Raw genomic sequence first — 22,625 nt, forward strand, 5'->3', positions numbered from 1 at the left:
TGCCCTCCCTCCCCCCCCCAAATAAAAATACATCCAAAATGCACAACTTTGCATAGCCCCTTTTTCTGGAGACAAAGATCTACCTTCATATTAGATCACACCATTCACCTGCAGGTCTCAAAGCACTTCATAAAAATGAAGCTTCGCAATGCCCTCTGCAGGGCGGATAGTATTATCTCCATTTTATCAGGGTGGGGATTATCCACGAGTGTGAGAAGTGCTGCAACAAAAACGTCAATTAACTTTCTTGAGGCCACATTGCAAGTCAGTGGACAAGACAGGGAAAGAACCCAGGCATCCCTATGCCAACCATTAGTGAATATTCTCATTAAATACTACCTTAGCTATAGCTCCTTCTCCTAACCTGATTGGGGATGCCTATGCAACACTCAAAAGTTGTCACTGCTCCAGCTACTCCTTCCTACCCTTGTGACATCCTGCCTATTAGAGGCATTTTCAAATCAACACTAGAGAGAGAAACAGGAAAGAAAGGCTCCTACATTCCTTCCAGCTTTCAATCACGTTTCCAGAGCAATTGGGCTATTCTATGAATAGAAGCAATGAATAAATTACTGCAGCTGACAAATTAGAGCTGTAGAGTTTCTCCAGCAAGGGGGAAGGGTTCACAGAGAAAGCAGTGTGGTGAAAATCCATTCCACAACCCTGTACCTAGGAGAAAAAGATCCAACCTGCACAGGCTGCCTCTGGAACACATCCCCATCCAGAAGATTCCAGTCTTGCTCTTCTAGGAGCTACTACCACACTCTGCAAGAACAGGACCAGGCTTTGCCAGATGGGGAAAGGATTTTCTTGAATCATAATGGCTAAATGGCCTTCTGAGTTTTATTGCTTGGAGAACTCAGCCAGGAATGGATTATCAAGTAGCATGCAAACCCTTTGAAAAGTGCAAAGACAATATCCACCTTCTGAAGCAGCAGTCTAAGGGGTAATGGTAAATTAATTAATTTCCACTCTGTACTTTAATGTGTCTAGGAATGGTGTGTTTTTGCAGACACCAGGTCTGATCCTAATGGGAGTCTCCAGATAGCTTGCACCATATTTATTTGTGTGTGTGTGTATAGGGGAGTGGCGAATAGGGAGCCCAGAAGAAGGTTGGGCACCAGTAAATCCGGTTCCCAAGTCTGGCATATGGAATGAAATGTGTCCTCCTGATACATGGTTAGAATGGCAAAGACTTACTGGGGGATCAGAAGAGTCATTTTAACTTGTGAAATAGTTTCTTTAAAGAACACCACGCTCGCCCCACTTCCTCCTTATGTCCCCCTGTGCAGCTCCCATTGACGTGTGCTGCTAGCAGCTGCGGGTATGACAGGAAACATGGCTGTCTGTCCCATGCTTTAACAAGACCAAGAAACCTGGGGTTTTTCCCTCCTTGGATGAATCAGGTAGCCTCTCTGTGTCTGTTTCCCCATCTCTAAGATGGGAATGCTATTTTGGAACATTGTGAAGCTCAATTAATTTGTGCTTGTAAACGTAACAGAGGAATTGCCCTACCAGATCAGAGTCTACCCAGTCCAGTATCCTGCTCTGACTGTGATCAGCAACAGGTGCTTCAGAGTAAGGCACAAGACAGCACCTACTGGAATAACCTGTCCACAGGAAAAGCTTCTTCCAAACTCCCATGAGTCAGAGGTGGGCTTAGCCCTGAAGAATGAGGGTTTATAACCCTTCTTAGGCTTTGGCTATACTGTGCGGTAGGGGGTACGAGTCCCCTGCTCATGTACACATACTCAAGCTAGATTGAAGAGAGCTAGTGTGAGTATAAATAACAGTGTAGCCACTGTAGTATGGGTAGCAGCAGAGGTACAGCTTAGCTATGCCGAGTACAAATGTGCCAGACCCCTGTGGATATGCACATGGCATGGCTAAGCTGTGCCTATGCTACCACAGTTATGCAGCTATTTATACTCACGCTAGTTCAATGAGAGCTAGCATGTGTACGCGAGCAGAGGAATCACACATCTAGCTCATAGCGTAGATGTAGCCCTAGAGGGAAAAAAATGAATTCTTTCTAATATCACTGGGGATGTTCTCACTGGGTATATAAACGCCGAACTATTTTGAATCCTGCTAAGCTCTTGGCCTCAGTAGCATCTTGTGGCAATGAGTTCTACAAGCTATTTCATTTTATCAGTTTTAAATTAGCTGCCTTTTATTTTCGTTGACTGTGCCTTTGTTCTCATAGTGTGGGAAAGGCTAAGGAAGCTAGAGAGGAGTCAAGGCATCCAGTTGGAAGTCTTGGAAAGCTAGAAAATAGAGGAAGGTTTTTATTCTTGAAATCAATTGGCTCTGTTTCATGGCTATTCATTGATAGCCATGAGACAGAGGCTGAAATTGTGTCGTGCATGAAATATTAGCCAGCCATCAATGTGGATATTAGAGGGGTTATTTTAGTCCTAAAAATAAGGAGAGTGCTTTGAATTCCTTGGGCAGAAAGGTGCAAACTATTAAACATATGATCCTTGACAAAATAGCCTTCAGCTGCACTCAGTACTAGATGATAAGAGCTCTGGCCTGAAGAAGAGAAGTTACTGACTGCAGGAAGGGGGAGTGTTGGATGTGATGTTTACTTGCACTGGATTTGCATTGTTTCAGGCTTTTGAACTGGCTTCCTTCCTCACTTTGCCAACCACACCAGGAAGAAGGGATGGCTAAGCTCATAGCAACAATGAACACCACCAGAGGAGCCTATGGAAGCCCAGAATCCTGGAACCCAGAGCATACTGAGAATGCCTCCTTGCCCAACTTTACACTGCCTTTCACGTTTCACCAACGGGCCACTGACCAAGCACTGACTGGAATCCTCATTGCTGTCCTCAGCATTGTCATGGTGTCACTGGGGTGCACCATGCAGCTCTCCAAGATCAAGACTCACTTCTGGAAACCTAAAGGGGTGGCCATTGCTGTGGTGGCTCAGTATGGCATAATGCCTCTGACCGCGTTTGCCCTGGGCAAGCTCTTCCATTTGGGACCTATTGAGTCTCTGGCTGTGCTCATCTGTGGCTGCTGTCCAGGTGGAAACCTCTCAAACATTTTTAGTCTGGCATCAAAAGGAGATATGAACCTGAGGTAAGGAGAGCTCAGTACAACCTCACCATTGTCACTAGCCAGGCCATTTCAGTTGGGAGACTGGTCTACAGTCTAACTTATTAGCGCTCTCCATTCTAATGCTTCAGGCAGGAAGAAATGTGGTATTGTACCCAAAGTATTGTTAGAGTACTCATCAGCATGGTGCTAAATGCTGCTTAGTCACTATTGGTCCGGAGCAGCGCTCTGGCACCTAAAATCTAGAATAGAGCTGCACTCCAGAACTTGGGGTCACACCACCACTAAGATTTGACCTGGCTACCCCTCCATAATGCCAGCCAGAGCAGTGGCCAAGCCAAATTTCAGTGGTGGTGTGACCTGAGGTGCCAAGTTGAAACACCACTCAAATTTAGCCCAGCCACCCATGTTCCCTCTCGTTCCCCTCCTGCCAGAACCCACAGCAGCTACTCTTGGCACTGGGGAAGCCTCAAACCAGCAGGAAGGAGGGAGAGAAGGAGCAGAGTAGGGTGGAAGGGAGCCCAGCCAGCAGCTGGGTCCTGTTCTGCCTGCTGAGCCCTCCTGCCAGAACCCACAGCAGCTACTCTTGGTGCTGCTACTCTAGGAACCAGCAGGAAGCGGAGAGCCAGCCCGCAGGGAGGAGTGAAGTGGGCAGAGGACATAACACCCTCCCAGGAAACCAGGGTGAGGCTCAAGCCAGCACGGAAGGTAAGGAGCAATGTGGGGGTAGACAGAGAACTAGGGAGAGTTTCCACCGGTCTTGCAGTTAGGACCCAGGAATTAGAAACCTGCACAGATTATAGCTTTAGGAGGAAAGAAACACTCAACAGAGGAAGACAAATTGTGTGCTTTTGTTGGTGCCATAAGAAGAATTGATTTCAATACCTTCCCTGTGGCATGCTCATCAGTCTTGTTACTCAGCCCAGCATTGGACTACAAGCTACATTTCAAAGAACTTGATGTGAGTTAAATCTCTTCAACCCAAAATTCAACCCAATGGAAGATGTTGTGACCACTTACAAATTGACTGGGTAATTAAATCAATAGATTAGGGAGACAAAGGTCTATCTAAGCATGATGAAAATATGATGATAAATTAAAGCCAAATAGGAGTGGTCCCTGTTCTCTCAGCCTTTCATTAACAAATTCAACTGGTTGACATAAAATAAGGATCTACCATGGGACTTTTGATTAGTTAGTTGGTTGTTTTAATAGTGCTTTTTGTTGTGGTGCATTTTATTTTTATTGCATGGCAATATGGATCCTTGTGTTTGGTCCTGTGACACAGAGACCACATTTTCAAGAGTGGGCTGCATATTTGTGACAACCTTGTTTACATTTGGTGCCCACTCACATAATTTGTGAATGCAGAAAAGCAAAAGCTATATGTGCTCAAAAGTTGCAAGTTTGTCTATGGGCAAAACTGTAGGTTCAGATATAAAGATTTGGGGCTTGATCCCCCATTGCATTAACTCCCCTTTTATAGTGGTGTAACTCCATTCATTTAGTTTAAGTAGAGTTACACCAACTTTAATCTGGAGTAACACAATGATGACTCCTGGCCATGGCTGAGACCCTTCTGAAAATTCAGCCAATTCAGCATAAATTCACATGCCACAGAGGCTTATGAGCAATTGCTGAAATTAACTAAGGAAAAGTGGCATTTCTCCCTATTAGCTCTCTGCTATTAAGCAAAGTATCCCATAGTGCATCTTTATCAATGAACTCATCAAAATGACAAGACTTTCTAGCAGACCTTTTTGTGCACCGTGATTTAGAATCCACTCAGCATAGATATTCCCATGTGACTACCATGCAAGACCACCAAATGGCAAAATACTGATCAAATATTTCATGATGCTTCTAAATCATCTCCTTAGGAAAAGTAATAATAGGAGAGGGTCGGAAATTCAGAAGGCAAGTCACCAATGGGGAATATATCCTGTGAAGGTCTTTTGAAAACAGTGAAACGCTTCATAGAATAAGCAGAAAAATACTACAAATTAAGGAGAGGCAGTAGATGGCACTTCTCTCCTCAGCATTTTTGTTTATTTTTAAGATAGCATTATAGTCTGAATCCCCTTAAAACACACCAAGTTTTCAAGTTGAGAGTCACACTTCTTTCCCAGCTACCATCATATGCAGTAGATCCAATCTACCTTTCTTCTAAAAAGTTATGCGATAAATTTCATAAGTGGATGTGAAATCTGAGTAAAATTCAAGACCAATGTAAAATATTCTTCTGGCATCTTAAATACTTTATTTGAATTTTGCAGAGAATGTTTTATAAAGAGTATTTTACATGTTCTGCCGATGAGCTCTTTGACTAATTGCTTTCCCTGTGCCTTGCTACTTAGTTTAAAGTTTGACAGAGGAGCTGAGCTACACGTGTTTTATATTAGAACAATGTGTATTTATTACTAATGTGTGAAGTCTCACAATTACCGTTGCACCGATTTTCAATTAGATAAAATTTACCAGTAAAATTTTAGGTTTCAAAAATGGCTGCTTTATCTTACGATGACATCACATGCAAAATGGATTTTGGAGACTCTCACACACGCGATAGAATTACCAACTTGAGGGAATTTCTGCAGGGCTCCTGCACTGTACGGTTTAGCACTACATCACTGCTGTTGCATCATCAGGTGCATAATGGGGTTTTATACCTTTTTTGGAAGTGACCAACATAAGCCACTGTTGAGGGCAGAATACTGGCGTAAATGGACCATTGTTTTGTTCCAGCGTGGCAATGCCTACATTTCTCACCCCTTCACTATTCCAGTTATTAGTACTCTTAAGAGACCTCCTGCCGTTCCATGTAAATCAAGCAAGTCTTAAGGGTCTACCCCAAATAGAAAAAGATAAGCTCCCCAAAAAATTAGACTAGCATTGCCTCAGTCCAATGGCCCTTGTCCAAGATTAAAGAGTGGAAACAACAGCAAGGGAAAGACAGCTGAACTTAGATTTCTCTGCATAGCTTCTGAACTTTTGCACTTTATGTACACGGATAACAAGAACATCCAGAGTTATAATAGGAAGTATTTAGAAACAAACCAACCCAAGAGCTTTGAAGATATAAACCCTTATGTTTCAGGGGAAAACCAACTTCTAACTAATGGGAGTTGAGAAGAAATTTTCCCTATGGGCAGGTTATTCCATAATTGCCTGTTGTGCAGTTTCTTGCACTTTCCTTTAAAGCAACTGGTACCAGCCACTGCTGGAGATAGGATACTAGACTAGCTGGACCATAGGTCTGATGCAGTATGGCAATTTCTATGAACCAAGATGCATACTTATGACTACTTTTTGAGCCTAAAATAGAACTGTCCTTTAACTACTCAGTTTTCCCTTACTTCCATTCCTGTAGGTCCTTTCACCAGCTGGTAATGCTGAAACCTCTGTGAGGGAAAGGGGAGAAATGGGAAAAGTGAGCTGAAATTGTAGATGGATGGATGTATCCAAGTTAGATAAAGAGAAGAATATTCCAACAAAGAATTTTATTCCACTGCTATTACTTTCTCCCTTCATCTCAGCATTGTGATGACCACATGCTCAACGCTCCTGGCACTTGGGCTGATGCCTCTTCTACTGTATCTTTACTCAAGAGGGCTGTACCAGGGCAACCTAGAGGGCAAAGTACCTTACAAGGGAATAGTCATCTCCTTGGCCATGATGCTCATTCCCTGCACAATTGGGATCTTCCTGAATGAGAAGAAGCCACAGTATGCTCGCCTCATCATCAAGGTAAGAAATGGCATTATTTTGTGGTAATCACCTTTCCCTAAGGGCTTCGAAGCAATTTACAAACATTTCATCTCACTAGTTGCCTATGAGGTAATTAGTATCTGTACCCCTGATTTACAGATGGGAAAACTGAAGCACAGAAGGGTTAAGTAGCTTCTTCTAGGTCATGCCACAAACCAGTGAAAGAGCTGAGGACAGGACCCAAGAGTACTTACTCCCAGTTCCCTGCTCTAACCACTGGATAACACTCTCTAACCAATCCATAGCCTTGCACAAAATGTTCTCCTATTGTGCGGAGAGCTCAGATGCCTGCCAACACAGGACAAGAGGAAAGCTTCAAAGCCACTAACTAGGGCTTTGTGGCAATCATCCAGAAGCGACTGGGACAGATCACCAGCATCTACTTATGCCTAGAAAAAACAGCAACCATATTCCGTCTCAGCAGTGCCTGTGTTCTAACTGTGAGTAAAGGGGTTCCAATAGAGTCTCTTAAGTGCTTTGAAATGAAGGTGCTATATTATTACAAGTAGGAAGGTATCATTCTAACCGACAATGGGACAGCTACTTACAAACATCTTGGCTAATTTTAATGGGGATTTTTGTCTTGTCTTTCCCAACTCCTGATCCACTTTTATTTCAGGCAGGGATGATTGTGTTGCTTGTATCATCTGTTCCAATAATCGCTCTGTTTGTGACAAGTGTTGGAAACAGTATTTTGATCACCTTCTCACCACCCCTACTGGGAACGTCTGCCTTGATGCCTTTTATTGGTTTCCTGCTTGGCTACATGCTATCTTCATTTTTCAATCTCAATGACAGGTAGGTCCCTCTACATCTCTGTAGCGGGGCAATTACACCCCGTCCCCCTTTGGGGAGAGGGGCAAGGCCATCATGGCCCCGCAGTAAGTCTGCCTTCCTGCCCTTAGCCTCAGGGCTGTATGGCCCAAGGGCCAGAGTCAATATGCTCACTCTTGTCGGCAGGGCAGTATGGCTTAGTAGCCAGAGTCAATATAGTTGTCCTTGATGTCAGGGCAATATGTCCTAATGGCCAGAGTCAATAGAACCCCCTCCTCAGTGGGGTTGTGTGGCCCAATGGCCAGAATCAATATGGCTGCCCTCCTCAGCAGGGCTGAGTGGTCTAGTGGCCAGTTGGGGGAATAGGCAGCCACCTAAGGGTGGGTGGCAGCCGGGATAGGGGGACCTGGGACCTCCAGGCTCCACTGGGTCCCAGCCCAGGGCCCTGACAGTGGCAAGTGTGATTTCCTCAGAGTCAGCGGGGATCTGACCGAAACACACTGGCTCAAGATCCAGTTTGATAACCAGTCCACTGTCTAGTTCCCCTGGGCTACTTCCTACCATATTCCCCGATGCTGTGGTCTAGACATCTTTCAGGTCTCCCGGTTCCTCAGCGTGCAGATTCCAGAAGCTCCGGCCTCCCTTGGGCATCCGCAGGTATCCAGGCATCTGCCTAGATCTCAGTGCCTCTGGCTTCCATGGTCTGGGGTTCCAGCTGCTCCCGGGCTGGAGCCTACGAGATATGTCCTTCCTTTCTGGCGATCAGCCTAGAACAGGAGTTCTCAAACTGGGGGTTGGGACCCCTCAGGGGGTCACAAGGTTATTCCATGGGGGGTCGTGAGCTGTCAGCCTCCAGCAACCCTGGAGATTGACAGTTGTTGTTTAACTACAGGACACATATGAATACAGGCAGGGACAGTGCAAGCTACCTCTGTACCAAGTTCCCTCTAAGCTGCGCGGCAGCGCAGCAGGCTATCAAGGGCCACGCAGGCGGGGAGAGATGCCTCTCCCCCGGCCCTGGAGTTGCCCAGGCAGGGAGAGGCGTTCCCCCCCAGCCCCGGGCTGCTGCAGCAAGAGAGGGCTGGGGGGAGTCCTCTCTCCCCGCCGCAGCCCTGGGGCAGCCTGCACCCCAAACCCCTCATCCCCAGCCCCACCCCAGAGCCCACACCCCCAGCCAGAGCCCTCACCCCCCCTGCACTCCAACCCTCTGCCCCATCCCTGAGACCCCTCCCACACTCCAAACCCCTTGGCCCCACCTTCACCACACATCACCGCCTTATTGTTGCACATAACAAAATTAATTCCGCACGTGGATGTAAAAAATTAGAGGGAACATTGCCTCTGTATTGTCCCTAGCCCACGTACCTCAATCCTTACTGGGATGAGAGATGAGTAGAGTCTCATGGACCAAATCATTCTTTGGCCGTCTTGGGTCTGACAAAAGTGGAACCAATGGCAGAGGCAATACTGTCAAATGGACATCTGAAGACCCACCAAGTTGTTTCACACAGGCCTCTGAACAAGCTGATAAATGGTTTGACTTTTGGTCACTACAGACCTGTTCATTTCAGAATTCTGTTACTGTTACTGACAATGAAATATGAAAGAGAAAAGTCAGGAGAACTCCCAAGTAGAAAGTGATGGAGAAAAGGGTTAGTGCGTGCTGACAGGACTGACAAAACTCAAACAATTTTTCCTATTTTGATAACTGCCTCACACCACAAAGGGCATAACAATATTCAGCTGAAGACCCCAGCACAGATTCAAAGTTGGGACTCCACTACACAACTGAATCATCCTTTATCATGCCTTGAGCCCATGGGTAACCCAGCCAAGATAACCCTCCTAACACACACAAACCTCCCCTTACCTTTCCCTGGCAACTCTCTCTCCTCACTTTTGAACCAGATTTTTTCCCCCTTGTGGTGGCAGCAGCTCCTGGAGAACCCCAGATTCATGACTGCCAATCATGACTAGGCAGGATTTCCACCCATGCACCCCACCTCTGTCACTACCTATCGTTGCACACTCCCAAAGGAGTGCTGAACAAAGCATCTCATTCGAATTCTCAGCACTGCTCCTATTGCAGTTTTTTTACCAGGGTCAAACGCATAAACAGCTGGGCACCCTGTCTGCAGTTCTGCAATTCACGCCTGTGTTTAACTCTTTCCTGTACAGATGCAGGCGGACAGTCTGCATGGAGACTGGTTGCCAGAATGTGCAGCTCTGCTCTACCATCCTCAAAGTGGCCTTTGCCCCTGATGTCATTGGACCCCTTTTCTTCTTCCCTTTCCTATACATGGTATTCCAGCTTGGAGAGGGCTTTCTCCTGATACTGGCCTTCAGGGTTCATGAAAAGCTAAAGAAACCAAACGGCAAGTGTAGTATAACTAAAACCTCTCTCCTGTTCCTACAGGCTTTTCATCTCAAAGTAGTGTATAAACCATACACTGGTATCACTGCCCCCCATCACAGAAATGCTGCTCTCTCTGGGGTGGAACTCAGTTGCTGTATAACAGCACACAGAAAAACTAAACAGCTAGAAGTGAAGAATAGCCTCTCCAGATGATACTGCATAGGGAATTGAGGATACTAGGGGCCACAACTTTTGATATCAAAAGTTTAGTAGTGTGAGGTACTGACTGTGCAACCCACCAATAGTCACAGCTTTCCAGAGAGTCCTGTGCTTCAGTGCGCAGGCACATCCCAAAAGCAGGGAATCTGTATTGACACAACTCAAAGGAGACAAGTATCAAGTCCATTTGAAACAGAGGAATATGAGGTAGACAGCAGCTGATGCAGCTTGGGTATCACTACCCGTTGTTGAGTGAGGGGTGAGAAAGGGTCACCCCATTATGCAAGTTACATAAGTCATGTCATTAGAAGGTAAATGCTAGGTGAAATTTCTGCAGAGAATAGAAATTAGAGGCTCTAAGACTCGAAGCTCTGTAGTATGAGCAGCTTTTCACCTTCATATTTTGTTACCCAGCCCTGGCCAGTAACATCATACTCATTACCATCTGACAACTGTCAGGTCACTGTGACAGCATGCAACTCTTGAGTGCACCCCTTTGTGGCACATGGTCCTAGGATTGCTCTGTCTCAGTTTCCCCCATACATACTATGCCTATTCCAGCCATAGTATCAGCCAGCCCTCCAGCCAAGTGCCCTCAAAGCATCCAGCCCCTTCCAGGAAAAGGAATCTTTCAAAAACAAAGTCTCAAAAGATACAGAACAAAGGAATCATCTGTTCAGCCAGACTCTACCAGTGTTGTAATTGCCAGCCATTGCACGCTGGCTCTGCATCTCTCAAATAGTTTAGTTTTGTAGAGGCAGCAAGTGTGGCTACCTGAGTCCAAGTCTGGCCTTTAACCCTTTCTAGCACAGGATGGGACCATCTTACCCCATCACAGTGGCCTACAAAAATAAGTTGATTGCACCATTGAAGTTCTTAATGAACATGAATTCACTTACCTCTGCCAGATGGTGCTCTTCTGGACCAATATACAAGTTTAGGACAGGAAGTGAACAATGCTTAATCCAAATGAGTGGATTGCGTTTTGGTGAGGTTGCAGAAAAGTATTGCAGCTGAGAGGGGAGACTGGTTGGAGTGTGTAAGCAAATTCAGCAAATGCCTTTGTGATTTAAAAAATAAAAATGCTGTAGGCCAGTTTCATGGCAATAAGGATAGCTGTTCCAGTACAGTACCACTGCAGCTCTCCCTCTGGGGTTCAGCTGGGGAACAGCTTCAAAACCCATTGAGCCTTACAAGGAGGGACTACTTGGGAGAGCCACTCAAGCAGAACATCTAGCAGCCATCTTAGTCCTGCCCCTGCCCTAGCCAGCTGGCTCCACCTACTTTGGGAGGCAGAGCAGAGGTTGATTTGCACCTTGGAGTGCAGTAGTGGTGGTTTGTCATATTTTGTAAATGGAGTTAGTTTGCTGATAGAAAAGCAGTGTGCACTGGAAACATATACAAAAGTGACATTTTCCACTTACTGTTAAATGGACTCTTCTAAAAATTCCTTGCAAATCAGTCTGATTCATGAAATGACTTGAAACAAAATAGCTGCAGGGTTTTTTTGGTTGGGGGGGGGGGGGGGAATGGGGCTTGCCACCTTTATTTTGCACAGCTCTGTCCCTTGGGCTTCTTTCAGCATCACCTTCCAGTGATAGGGGTTGGACAATGTGGTCTTATGACTTTTTTTCCCCCCCACCTCTTCTTTAGATACAGCAAAAATGATCTATACAGCTGTGGATGATATTGCACAAGAAACAGAAACACCAGCAAAATAGGTGGATACTACAGAAGCACCACACCTCAGATACACCCACCAGTGCTCCAGGTTATAGCTTCTGCACCCAGTTTGCTGAACTCCAGCAGTTTTGCATGAAATGTGCACCAACGTTGATTTTAAAAGAAAGGGGTGAGCAGACCCTCCCACAGGCCCACTGTCCCCTCCCCCCCATTGGATGTTCTCCAGAAAGGGCACCAAGTGCCACAGGCTATAGTTTGAGACTCATTGGACTAACCAATTTTTGGTCATCTCCAAAACATTCATATTTTGGCTGATGAAGAAATGGTGCAGTCCATCCCAGTGAGCTCTCTCCGAGTTTCCCATGAGCTCTGTGCCAGAGACCTTGGAACCAACAGCATGACATAGCTTATTAGTGGTTGCTACCATTAATGGAGCCAGACCCATTCATTTGAGTTGTTTTTCTGTGCACATAGTTTTGTGAGAGAGGCAAAAGCCTTTCAGAAGTTCAAGCTAATTTCTCTAATTGACATCTAAAAGCTAGCCTGGAATTTTCTCAACACGGGATCGACAAATGAAATGTGACCAAATGTACAGTTTAGGAGTCCTTTACTATCAATCACAGGCACTCCTCTTCACCCCAGCAGTTTTGTACATGCAAGATCCCCAAACCATAGGCACTGGAGCCCCAAAACGTGACCTGCAGCCAACCTTATGGTTTCTATAATTTAACATGGGGAGGTTTCTAAGATACTTCTAAGGCTGACCCTAGTGTCTGACTGCCTCATACACTTAAGGGCTATTATCCACATCTTATAAACGGGGAACTGATGCACACAGAGGCGAAGTGACTTTCCCAAAATCACACATCAGGGGCAGAGCAAGAAACTGAACCTGGGTCTGCCTCATCCTAAGCTAGTACCCTAACTGCTGGACTGGTCTGCCCAAGGACAAGACCACCTGTCCCAAAGTGCCTAGCTTTGTAGGAACACTCCAGCATCTGACATAATACTGAACATTTTGAAAGCATCATATCAACATTAACTAAGCCACAAGGCCACACAGTCAGTAACAAGGCAGCATTAGAACTCAGAAGCTCCAGGCTCCCAGTTTTGTGCTCAGACCAGTGGTTCACTGTACCTCAAAGTAAAATAATTTAAGAATATTGAGCATATTAAAAGAACCCACCATTCAATAAAGCCACAAACTTTTGACTTACACTTGCTGTAGTTTCGATACATTATGTAAACTAGATGTCTTAGGTGCCTGGCAAGAGGCCAATAGTCCTTGGTGATGCAAAGGATGAGAACTCTTTTTGCACACAGTGCCTGGTTCAGTCCTCATTGAAGTAAATCAGAGCCTTTCCACTGACTTCTATTATGCTGGTACCCATCATGGTCATAAAGCTCTTTAGAAGCAAGTTATCTTCAGCCACTGACCATTTATTCAACGGCTGTCTCACTTGCATTCCAAAGACCATTATCCCTCACACTACTGGATAAAGCTTTCCGAAATGCAGCAACTGCATATGGTTAATGTCCCTTTAATAGCTGAAATATCCTGGGATGCAGAGTTTAAAGATTTCACTGCAACTCTGCCAACCCCCACCATTCAAAACTCATCAGAGCCGCCCCCCCCCCCCCCAAAAGCACATGGGATTGCCTTAAAATCATGTGGTGTCTTTTTTTCAAAGACCAGTTTTTCAGCACCACAATTCCCTCCACATTCTCCTGTCCTCTACTTGGCTCCTACATGACGACTCATGGTGGGCCACCATCTTTCCTTGAGGGCAGACTGATTTCAGCCCCTTGGAAACAGGGCCGGTTCAGGGTTTTGGCCGCCCCAAGCAGCCCAAAAAAAAAAAAAAAAAAAAAAAAAAGCCGCAATCGCGATCTGTGGCGGCAATTCGGCGGGAGGTCCTTCGCTCCGAGCAGGAGTGAGGGACCGTCCGCCGAATTGCCGCCGAACAGCTGGACGTGCCACCCCTCTCCGAAGTGGCCGCCCCAAGCACCTGCTTGACAAGCTGGTGCCTGGAGCCAGCCCTGCTTGGAAACAGCATTTACTGTCTTCACTGGGAGCAGCCTGACTGTAACCAGCTGGGTCTTTAACTCCACTCACATTAAACAGCAGCCATATTAGTGAAGAAATAAGCTTCATAAAAAACAGAATCGGAGTCAGGAAAACCCTTATAAAACACCACATATACTTTGTGAGCAGAAGCCTGCTGTAGATTTTAAGAGTCTGTTAACATAACAGTGTAAGCATAAGTCAAACTATGTATGTGTAAGAAATTGCAGTGTAATCATGTTTGCAAGACCAAGAAAAATGACAAAAGCTAGAAGGCCAGTTTGAACTAACACTAAACTTGTACTGAGAGGAAGAAAGTTAACATGGAAATGAGAAACTAATACAGATGCATGAGAAGTTTATGTAACAAAGGTAGGTTAAACCTGTATTGTATGTTGCTTCCAGCACTACATGAGGTCATGCAACTGAGCTTCCCATTTGTAACTGACTGCTACTTGCTGAGTGTTTGCCTTAATAAAGATTTTAAATTAGACACCTGCTAAGAGACTCTAAAGCCAACAATATGTTGCAAGACTTGCAACAATACTGAATTGGTAATACTACCCTTGGAAGAAACTGCACATGGATACACTTATACCCCAAAAAAACAAACAAAACAAGGTAGAAAAAGTCTGCCTCACTTTAATTGATAATTTAAAGGGACAGCATTTTCAGTGCCAAGTATGCAACTCCGTGCAACAAGAACTAAGTGTACTTAAGGTATCACTTCTTTTAAAGCATATGGCAAGTCCTGTTTTTTCACAGACCGGAATCTTATCTGCAACAAATCTGTGACCACCTAGAACTGTCGCTGACCTGTGGACACAAAATGGCAATGGTAACAATGACAGAACTCTGATCCAGAGCCTACAACTGGAGCTGGTTAGTAGTATAGAGCCTCCATTACATGCAATTGAGCAGTTAGGACAAGTTGCATACAACCATTTACCAGAACATATTTCCCCAGAATGTCCTATATTATGACTGAACCCCAAGAGATGGCAGCTAGTTATGGATCATTATTTCTAGTATTGGGCACTCTGATAATTGTTAGAAAACAAATTCACAAATCACTTGAGTTTAAAGCAGACCTCAGCCTACTTGGCAAACAGTTGTTAAGTTACTATAGCTTTCTAGGGCATGCTGAAGTGCTCTGCTACTGCTGAGGCCCTAACCAAAATAATGAAATATTGCCTCGATTTCATGTCAGCTAACACCAATCTTTGGTTTTATGAAATCTATAGTGCTCTGAAAGAGGCTCCCACTTTCTGATCAATACCACTCAATTCCTCAGTGAGCTCCACCTCCCTATCCTAAAACATGGCCCCATTACCCCAAGAACTGCTCATGTTTCCTACTAGCTTTTTAAGTACTGGGGCATGTAAATAATGCAGAGAAATAAACTATATGTAGCTACAAGTACCCACCTTTTAAGTGTTGTTTCCTCTTATCAAGTTCAAGCTTGCATTCTTAATGGCCTTTTCCTGTTACCTTTGCAGCTTGAAAAGAGTAAGAGTCCATTTTACACCCAACTTTTATCATCACTGGTTTCTCAATCCCCTACCTCTCTGAACATAAAAGGCAGACAGCTTTCAGTGATAAGGTTCCATGTATACGTAGGCAACGCATGACATGAAAGAGAGGCAGGGTGGCTTATAAGAACAGCCATACTGGGTCAGACTAAAGGCTCATCAAGCCCAGTATCCTGTCTTCCAACAGTGGCCAATGCCAGGTGCCTCAGAGGTAATGAGCAGAAGAGGTTATCATATCAAGTGGATCCACCCAATTGCCCATTCCCAGCTTCTGGCAGAGGCTACAATCCCTGCCCATCCTGGCTAATAGCTATTGAGGGACCTATCTGAAGAGGAACTGATCTAGTTTTTTTTTGAGCCCCGTTAGTCTTGGCCTTCACATCATCTTCTGGCAGAGTTCCACACGGTGTGTTTATGAAGAAATACTTCCTTTTGTTTTAAACCTGCTATTAATCTCATTTGGTGAGCCCTAAGGGTTGTGTTATAAGGAACACCACAAACTTCCACACCAGTCGCGATTTTATAGACCTGTCACATTCCCCCTGAAGTCATCTGTCAAAATTGAAAAGCTCTGACATCTTCCCTAATCATTTTGTCGCACTATTAGATGTTGGCATACCATGGATTTATATAGAGGCAATATTTTTTTTGGGTCTAATCTATCCCTATTCTAATGAGTCTCAACATTGTTATAGTCACACTTGACTTCCTTTCTTCATATCCATTTAATTGTGCTTACTCATGACCACCTGTTCCTTGAAGATATGCACTATCAAGAGTTAGCCAAAGGACAAAAACAACATTTCCTTATTATGAGTCTCCTTGTTTCTACTTCTACCCTAAGACATGGGAGCTACACAATATCACCACCATAAGCTCCCAACCATGAGACAAAATGAATTCCTTTTGTTAAATGAGCTGTGTCATTAGGAGACCTGAGCAACATATAGATGTTTTGGGTTCAAGTGTTGAGTGAAGAGTCATTTTAAATGAAAACGAGACAGTTTTTAAAATTAAAGGTTTTATTATCAATCTTGAGCAGCATAATCTATTTTGCTGACTCAACTGAAACAATTGTTGGAAGCACAAAAAACCCTCTGATATAAAGCTTTATGTACAGCACATATGTAGAGCTCTTAAATGTCTAAAGCTATTAGTTTAATTGAAGACATTAAACTAATCTTGAATTATCATTCACATGTTTGAATACACTGGGAACTAAAACGTTCAGATGATTTCTTTTTTTGAGTACAAAAAAATTGAAATTAGCTTTAGTTATAAAGAGCTCTGCCCAAATACACAAACTATACACTTGACATCCACAAAAATATGAGCAAGAAAAAGATTATCAAAAGACATTTAATACATTTAATTCATACCCCGCGGTGGTCCATATCTACAAAGTTGTCCCTCCCCCACAGAAAAATCACATACTTACCACAAGTTATAGCAAGTATGGTTTAAAAAAGGCCCCCAGGCAAGTTACTTTTATAGTTCAATTTCCACTGTCAACAGATCTGGACCTTGACCGAGACCTCTGCCGATCCACAGATGCTGGAGATTTTGATCTACTAGAAGAACCTCGTTTCTGGCTCTTCTCAGGCATTGGAGATCTACTAACTGAACGAGACTTGCTACGGCTCCTACTCCTGGACCTGGTGTAAGACTTGCGGCTTCGGGAACGAGAACGGCTGCGAGACCTGGATGAGCTCCTGCTACGGGAACGAGACCTGCTTCTGGACCTACTAATGAAGTTATACAAACCGATGTTAGCCATTAAGTACTGATATAGTACAATAAGCAATATAAAATTCTGAGTGCTTTATCAAGCAGATATGAGTGTTCACAAGGAAATTTCAAATTCTATTTTAGCCTGTACTTCAGCATCATTTGGAGGTTTAAAAACTCATACCTGTGTCTTTTGCTGCCTTCAATTAGTTTAATTTTCCTTCCATTGATTTCTTTGCCAGAGAGCTTTTCAATAGCATTCTTTAAGTCACTGTAAGAGGCAAACTCAACCACCCTTTAAAAAGAAGGGAAAAAACCAACATGATTCACATTATGTGCCAGGAATTACCTAGCCCATGTGACAGATTTTAAAGTTTTGCTACAAGATTGGTTGACTCATTCATGTCAGTAACTGAACTGTGAATTAATATTTTCTCCCTCAAATAGCATTCATTTGCCTTTTTACTGACATCCCATGGGGCTATGTTTCAACTCAAGCAGTGGGCACCCATTAAGAGTGCTGAAACTAGATTCAGTATTTAGAAATATCTGAATCTAGTAATGAATGTTCAACAAGTTTGAGAGAAGTTTCAGATACTTACCCTTCATTTAGCTTAGGCCTGTGTGCATCTGCAAAGGTTACTTCCCCAGCTTGTCTCATGAAGTCTTTGAGATCCTAACACAAGACCAAATTTGTTATTCAAAGAAACAGAACTAATGTTTACATATATAAAAAAGGTAAGAACATGACTACTGAAAGAGAAGATGTTAGATAAATTACAAACATGGCACTTGCCATACTTGTATTCTATCAAAATTGAATTATTGAATTATCTACATCAGGGCACGAAATAAATGAAAATAGCACATTGCTTTAAGCAAAATGCTGATAATTTTAACATTAAAGAAAGTATTAGTCTATATATGGAACTGAGTGCATATTACCTACATATTTTTGAAGTGTAAAAAGAGACTGCAATAGAATAAGCCTTATGTTTATACAGAATGTTTACAATACACCAGTTATTTTGTGCCCCATATGTCATAAAAATATAGTTTACTTTACCTTCATTAAAATTTCCCTAGGCTAGCCAAGCAGCAAACTGCATTAAGCGATCGAAGATACCGTCATGATATATGCCCGACTGGCTCTTCGCCACCCATTTGAAGAACACTACCCAGTCGATGGAAGCCTTTAATCGCACAGCCCTCCCTATTAGCAGACTACTGACGGATGCAGACATTTTCTACTCTTGTGGAGTTACCAAGGACCACTTTACTGCGATCAGGATTCCAACGACCGACCACCTAATTTCGTATCTTTCAACTCTTTTCGACCACGACCTCTTATTCGGAAGCGTTACAGGAGGAACAGCTCTCAATTTAAGGATCAGATCTCGTTAACTCTCTGGGATCGCTGCAAACTGGCACTTTAAGGAAGTGCATCGATTACGTCTAGACCAGCAAACACAGATCTAGAGGTGGCCAACTGCTACATTGTAGGAGCTGACTGGAAAAGTCAACCAGGCCCAACCAAGAGTGACCAAGACAACGATTAGGATAACCCACAGGCACTCCTCGTCATAAGGCCAACGACACAGATAGGCTGGCAAATAAAGGGTTTAATATGTGGTTAAAATTGATTTTGAACAAGAAAAAAATATATATATATATATATTTATAAATTTCCTCAAATATTTACATTGAATATTTACATATTACATTAGTTCTGAAAATACCTTAGTTATGTTATTTAAGCTTACATTAATAATAATTTTCCAATTAAATATATTAAAATATTTTTAGTAAAAAGTATATTTTACATTACATACCTATTAAATGAAATCAAAATAGTCAATTATGTTTTAACAAACCTGCCAGCTGACTCGGGAAGACAGATTCTCTACTATCAGACGGTTTTCTGTTCGTACAGGTGGGGCATTTCTGTGTGGAAAAATATTTAGTTTAATCTACAGCATTTAAAGTCAAGGACACTAGAATTTCAGTAAGTTTTGCAGGGCCAATGAAAAAAGCTTGAGGTTTAAAACCGGGTACTCTGATTTAAAATAAGCGCTGCAAAGTAACCTTCTATAAAAAGACACAACATGCCTATTTCATGTAATAACTACCTTTGGCACTGCTATATCAATTCAAATATTTGGGGGGACTGTGGGGTGAGGGAGAAATCAGTCAGATGGTGGTATGACACACACTTAACTGGACCATATATATTAAGCCTATTCAACTATACATACCTCCTGTCATTACGTGGACGGCGGCTACTAAAGCGATCAGAGTATCGCCCTCTGCCTCTGCCACCTCTGGAACGGGCCCGTGCATGTTCAATTGTAACCCTGAAAGAAAACACGACTCCATTTCACCTGTGTACCCCTTGGTACAAGCTTGTGTGCTTTCATTAATGAGAAATACAAGAGAACTTATGTTCATATTTTATATGAAGAGTATAACTGAATTTATGAAGTTTAGCAGTTTGATTTACTTGTCTAGTTTTATTTTAAAGCTGCATATGAAGCAGCATACTGGATGCTACTAACATCAAGACATTTACCTCTCACTGCAGAGCTCCTTTCCATCCAGTTCATAGACTGCATCATCTGCATCCCTTGGATCCTCAAATTCCTATTTCATAAGAAAACACCATCTTTGATACCGACATTCAACTAAAAATGTCGGTAATCTGCCTAGTTGTTAAGAGACTACTACAGCCTTATAAAAGAAAGCATTAAAAGCAGGTCTCCAGTTTATGAAACTAAGCCTTAGCCCACACTAGGAAATTAAGCTGGTATAACTACACCACTGAGGGGTGTGAAAAATCCATATCTCTGAGCATGCAATCAAACCAACTTTAAACACAGTGTAGGCAGGGCTAGGTTGACAGGAGACTGACTGACCTACCACCTTTTAGGGAGGTGGACTACCTACACTGACAGAAGCCCTGCAGTTGGCATAGGTGGTATCTTCACTGAACCACTGTAGTGCTTTAAATGTATTCAAACTACAGCAAAAATTATTACACATATTGCATTACTAGTAAAAATCTTAACTTTTTGGACAAAAAAAATTAATGGAAGTGGAAGCTTACAGGCTGCATTCCAGCATATTTGTATTGCACCATAAACTCTAATCAGACAAGCAAAATCTGTTACCCATACCCCAACTTCCAGCCATCCCAATTAAAAAAAAAGGGGGGGCGGCAAAAATGCGTTTTATTGGACTAGAAATATGCTTCAACTACTTGCTGGAAAGCAAACAGAGACTTAAATTAGGTCACTCCTTATCCAAACAATGAATCTGCCTATTTCACTCTCACCTACCAGGTAGATCCAGTGTATTTCAGAGACATTATTACAAGCTGCTGAAGGCACGAGCAGCCTCTGCAGGGAGAGGAGTTTTGCTGCAACAGCTCTTACCACAAATCCGAAGCCCCTTTTCAGATCTATGTCCCGGATGCGTCCGTATCCCTTGAAGAATCTCTCCACGTCCTTCTCCCTGGCTGCAGGGTTCAGCCTCCCGATGAATACGCGGCAGCCGCTCATGGTGTCGTTAGTCACGATTAAATCAGCTGTAAGAGAAAGAAGGAGACCATTAGCCGCGCCAGGGCAGAACTGCAGCGGGTGCGGGGATCAGGCACCCCATGACCCCCACCTCAGTCAGCTTTTGTCCACCTCTCCCCCGCCGCGCCCCGCCTCAAGAGCCGCAACGCCCACCCCACCCTCACTGCGCAGCCGCAGAGGCCAGCCCTGTGCCGCAGTCTAGAAAGTCCGAGAACATCCGACCAGCCAGCCCCGCCCCTCCCGCTCAGCCCCAATGGGAAAGAGCCAAGTGAGACACCACCCCTCCCCTACACCAATCGGAACGAGCCATGCGCGCTCCCGCCCCACCCCCTGGTGACTTTTCTGCGGAGCTCAGCGACCCGCGCATGCGCGCACAGCTCCGGAGTTGGAGAAGAAAGCAGTAGACGCTGCCATTTCCATTCCACAAAATGGCCGCCCGAGCCGCGCCCAAAAAGAACAGCAAGGATCAGCACCCCCGCCCTGAGATTGGCACCCACCTCCCAGCAGTGGGACTTAAGCACCAGCGAGGACGCGACAACAGCACCATGCCCTCCCCCCCACTTCACTCCCCCAGACCGGAGACTGCCTTCCCCAGTAGCGCGCCTCTTCCCCGCCTGGGGCTTCCCCGTTCCACGCAGTTTCCAGTCTCAACTCCCCACTCTCCTATCCGTAGCGGGGCCCGCTAGCCCCTCACCAACCTGCGGTGCGTGCCGAGGCCAGACGGGTGCGCGAGTAGGATAATCAGTAACCTACTTGCTCGATCCTTCCTCTATGGCGTCTAGCTCCCGACTGGTGAGTCCACTGCGTAGCTGCGCCACAAAATGGAGGCTGCTAGCACGTGACGTTGGCACCACGTGACCCATCTCCGGCTCCCCCATGGGTGGAGAGGCGAGCGGGGGTGGCGTCCTTCTTGGCAGAGAGAATCTAGGTCACCGGGTAGGCGGGGCTTGTCCAGGCCTGAGTCTCGCGAGTCGGGCCCGGCGCGGCCCTGCCTGTGAGTCCGGGGGCTGAGGCGCTGGGCCCGGAACAGCCGTGGGGCGCCGCCAGGCCCGTGGGGAGCAACTCGGGCCGCGCACATCCAGTTCCCCCATTTCTTTATTTGCACCGCCGGCCCTGCGCGGGTCCCGCGGCAGTTGCTGGGTCACACCGACTAACTCCAGGGTCTGGAGGAGCATGCGGGCTGGCCTGGGAGAGGCCCCTGGATCTTGGCGGGGGCCCAGCAATTCCAGCGCGGCCTCCGCATACATAGCGCGGTAGCACCCCCGTAAAGCGGGCCCGGGCTTCCCTGCACGCTTGGCACACGAGTCAGGCGAAAATCTCCCCCTTTTCCAGCTTCCTAGCGGGCGGGGAAACCTTTAGGCTGCCGTGCGCCCTCCCTTTGGGACATTTCCCCGCTCCCAAACTTCCTGCCTACGGGCTGGCCCCGCTGCCGGCGGAGGAGAGAGATTAGGGGGGCGAGGTGGGACTGGTCATATCTTTTATTGGACCAACGTCTGTTCATTGCAGCATGGTCCTGAATCTGCCGCTGACCAGCTCATCAAATCCAGCGTTGTTCTAGCATACAAAAGTCAGGACCAGCCAGCTCTTTAAAAAGAGCGTTTGTTTCGCAAGATCCTTTACAAACATCAACAGTAACTTGAAGCTGTCTGTGCGAGAGAGAAAAGGCTGTAAAAAACTGGCCTGAGAGAATAAAGTCTGGAATAAAATGGGTTAAACATTGCATCAGCCGGGAAGCCATCTTGGGGCTGCGGTGGAATACAAACAACTCTGTTTTCATCATGCTTCCTAGCACAGCAGCGTAACTGAATCTGAAATAAGGTGCTACGCCAATAGCCCAATATTTTGTTAACCCTTTTTGC

At 44.9% G+C, this 22,625-nt stretch overlaps 2 protein-coding genes across 5 annotated transcripts; one reads left to right on the forward strand and one right to left on the reverse strand.

Moving 5' to 3' along the window:
• The first annotated feature begins 2,689 nt into the window (after positions 1 to 2,689).
• SLC10A1 (solute carrier family 10 member 1) lies at positions 2,690 to 11,904 on the forward strand. Its single transcript, XM_065403311.1, has 5 exons — positions 2,690 to 3,090; positions 6,603 to 6,813; positions 7,454 to 7,632; positions 9,787 to 9,983; positions 11,837 to 11,904. Exons 1-5 carry the CDS (start codon positions 2,690 to 2,692, stop codon positions 11,902 to 11,904), a joined length of 1,056 nt encoding a protein of 351 aa, XP_065259383.1.
• Positions 11,905 to 16,481: 4,577 nt separating this feature from the next.
• SRSF5 (serine and arginine rich splicing factor 5) lies at positions 16,482 to 21,578 on the reverse strand. 4 transcript variants are annotated; one of them, XM_065402602.1, is made up of 8 exons: positions 21,520 to 21,578; positions 20,623 to 20,774; positions 19,761 to 19,831; positions 19,447 to 19,545; positions 19,066 to 19,135; positions 17,794 to 17,867; positions 17,376 to 17,486; positions 16,482 to 17,208 (listed from the first exon to the last, which is right to left on the reverse strand). In XM_065402602.1, the coding sequence occupies exons 2-8, from the start codon at positions 20,746 to 20,748 to the stop codon at positions 16,959 to 16,961; spliced, it is 801 nt and encodes a 266-aa protein (XP_065258674.1). In that variant the 5' UTR covers positions 20,749 to 20,774; positions 21,520 to 21,578; the 3' UTR covers positions 16,482 to 16,958. The 4 variants fall into 4 exon arrangements, with proteins under 4 accessions (XP_065258674.1, XP_065258672.1, XP_065258673.1 ...); XM_065402600.1 differs by having other exon boundaries at positions 21,465 to 21,578; XM_065402601.1 differs by lacking the exon at positions 21,520 to 21,578 and adding an exon at positions 20,858 to 20,901.
• Between the last annotated feature and the right edge of the window lie 1,047 nt (positions 21,579 to 22,625).

The sequence above is a fragment of the Emys orbicularis genome, chromosome 4, assembly GCF_028017835.1.
Source record: "Emys orbicularis isolate rEmyOrb1 chromosome 4, rEmyOrb1.hap1, whole genome shotgun sequence".
NCBI classification, from domain to species: domain Eukaryota; kingdom Metazoa; phylum Chordata; order Testudines; family Emydidae; genus Emys; species Emys orbicularis.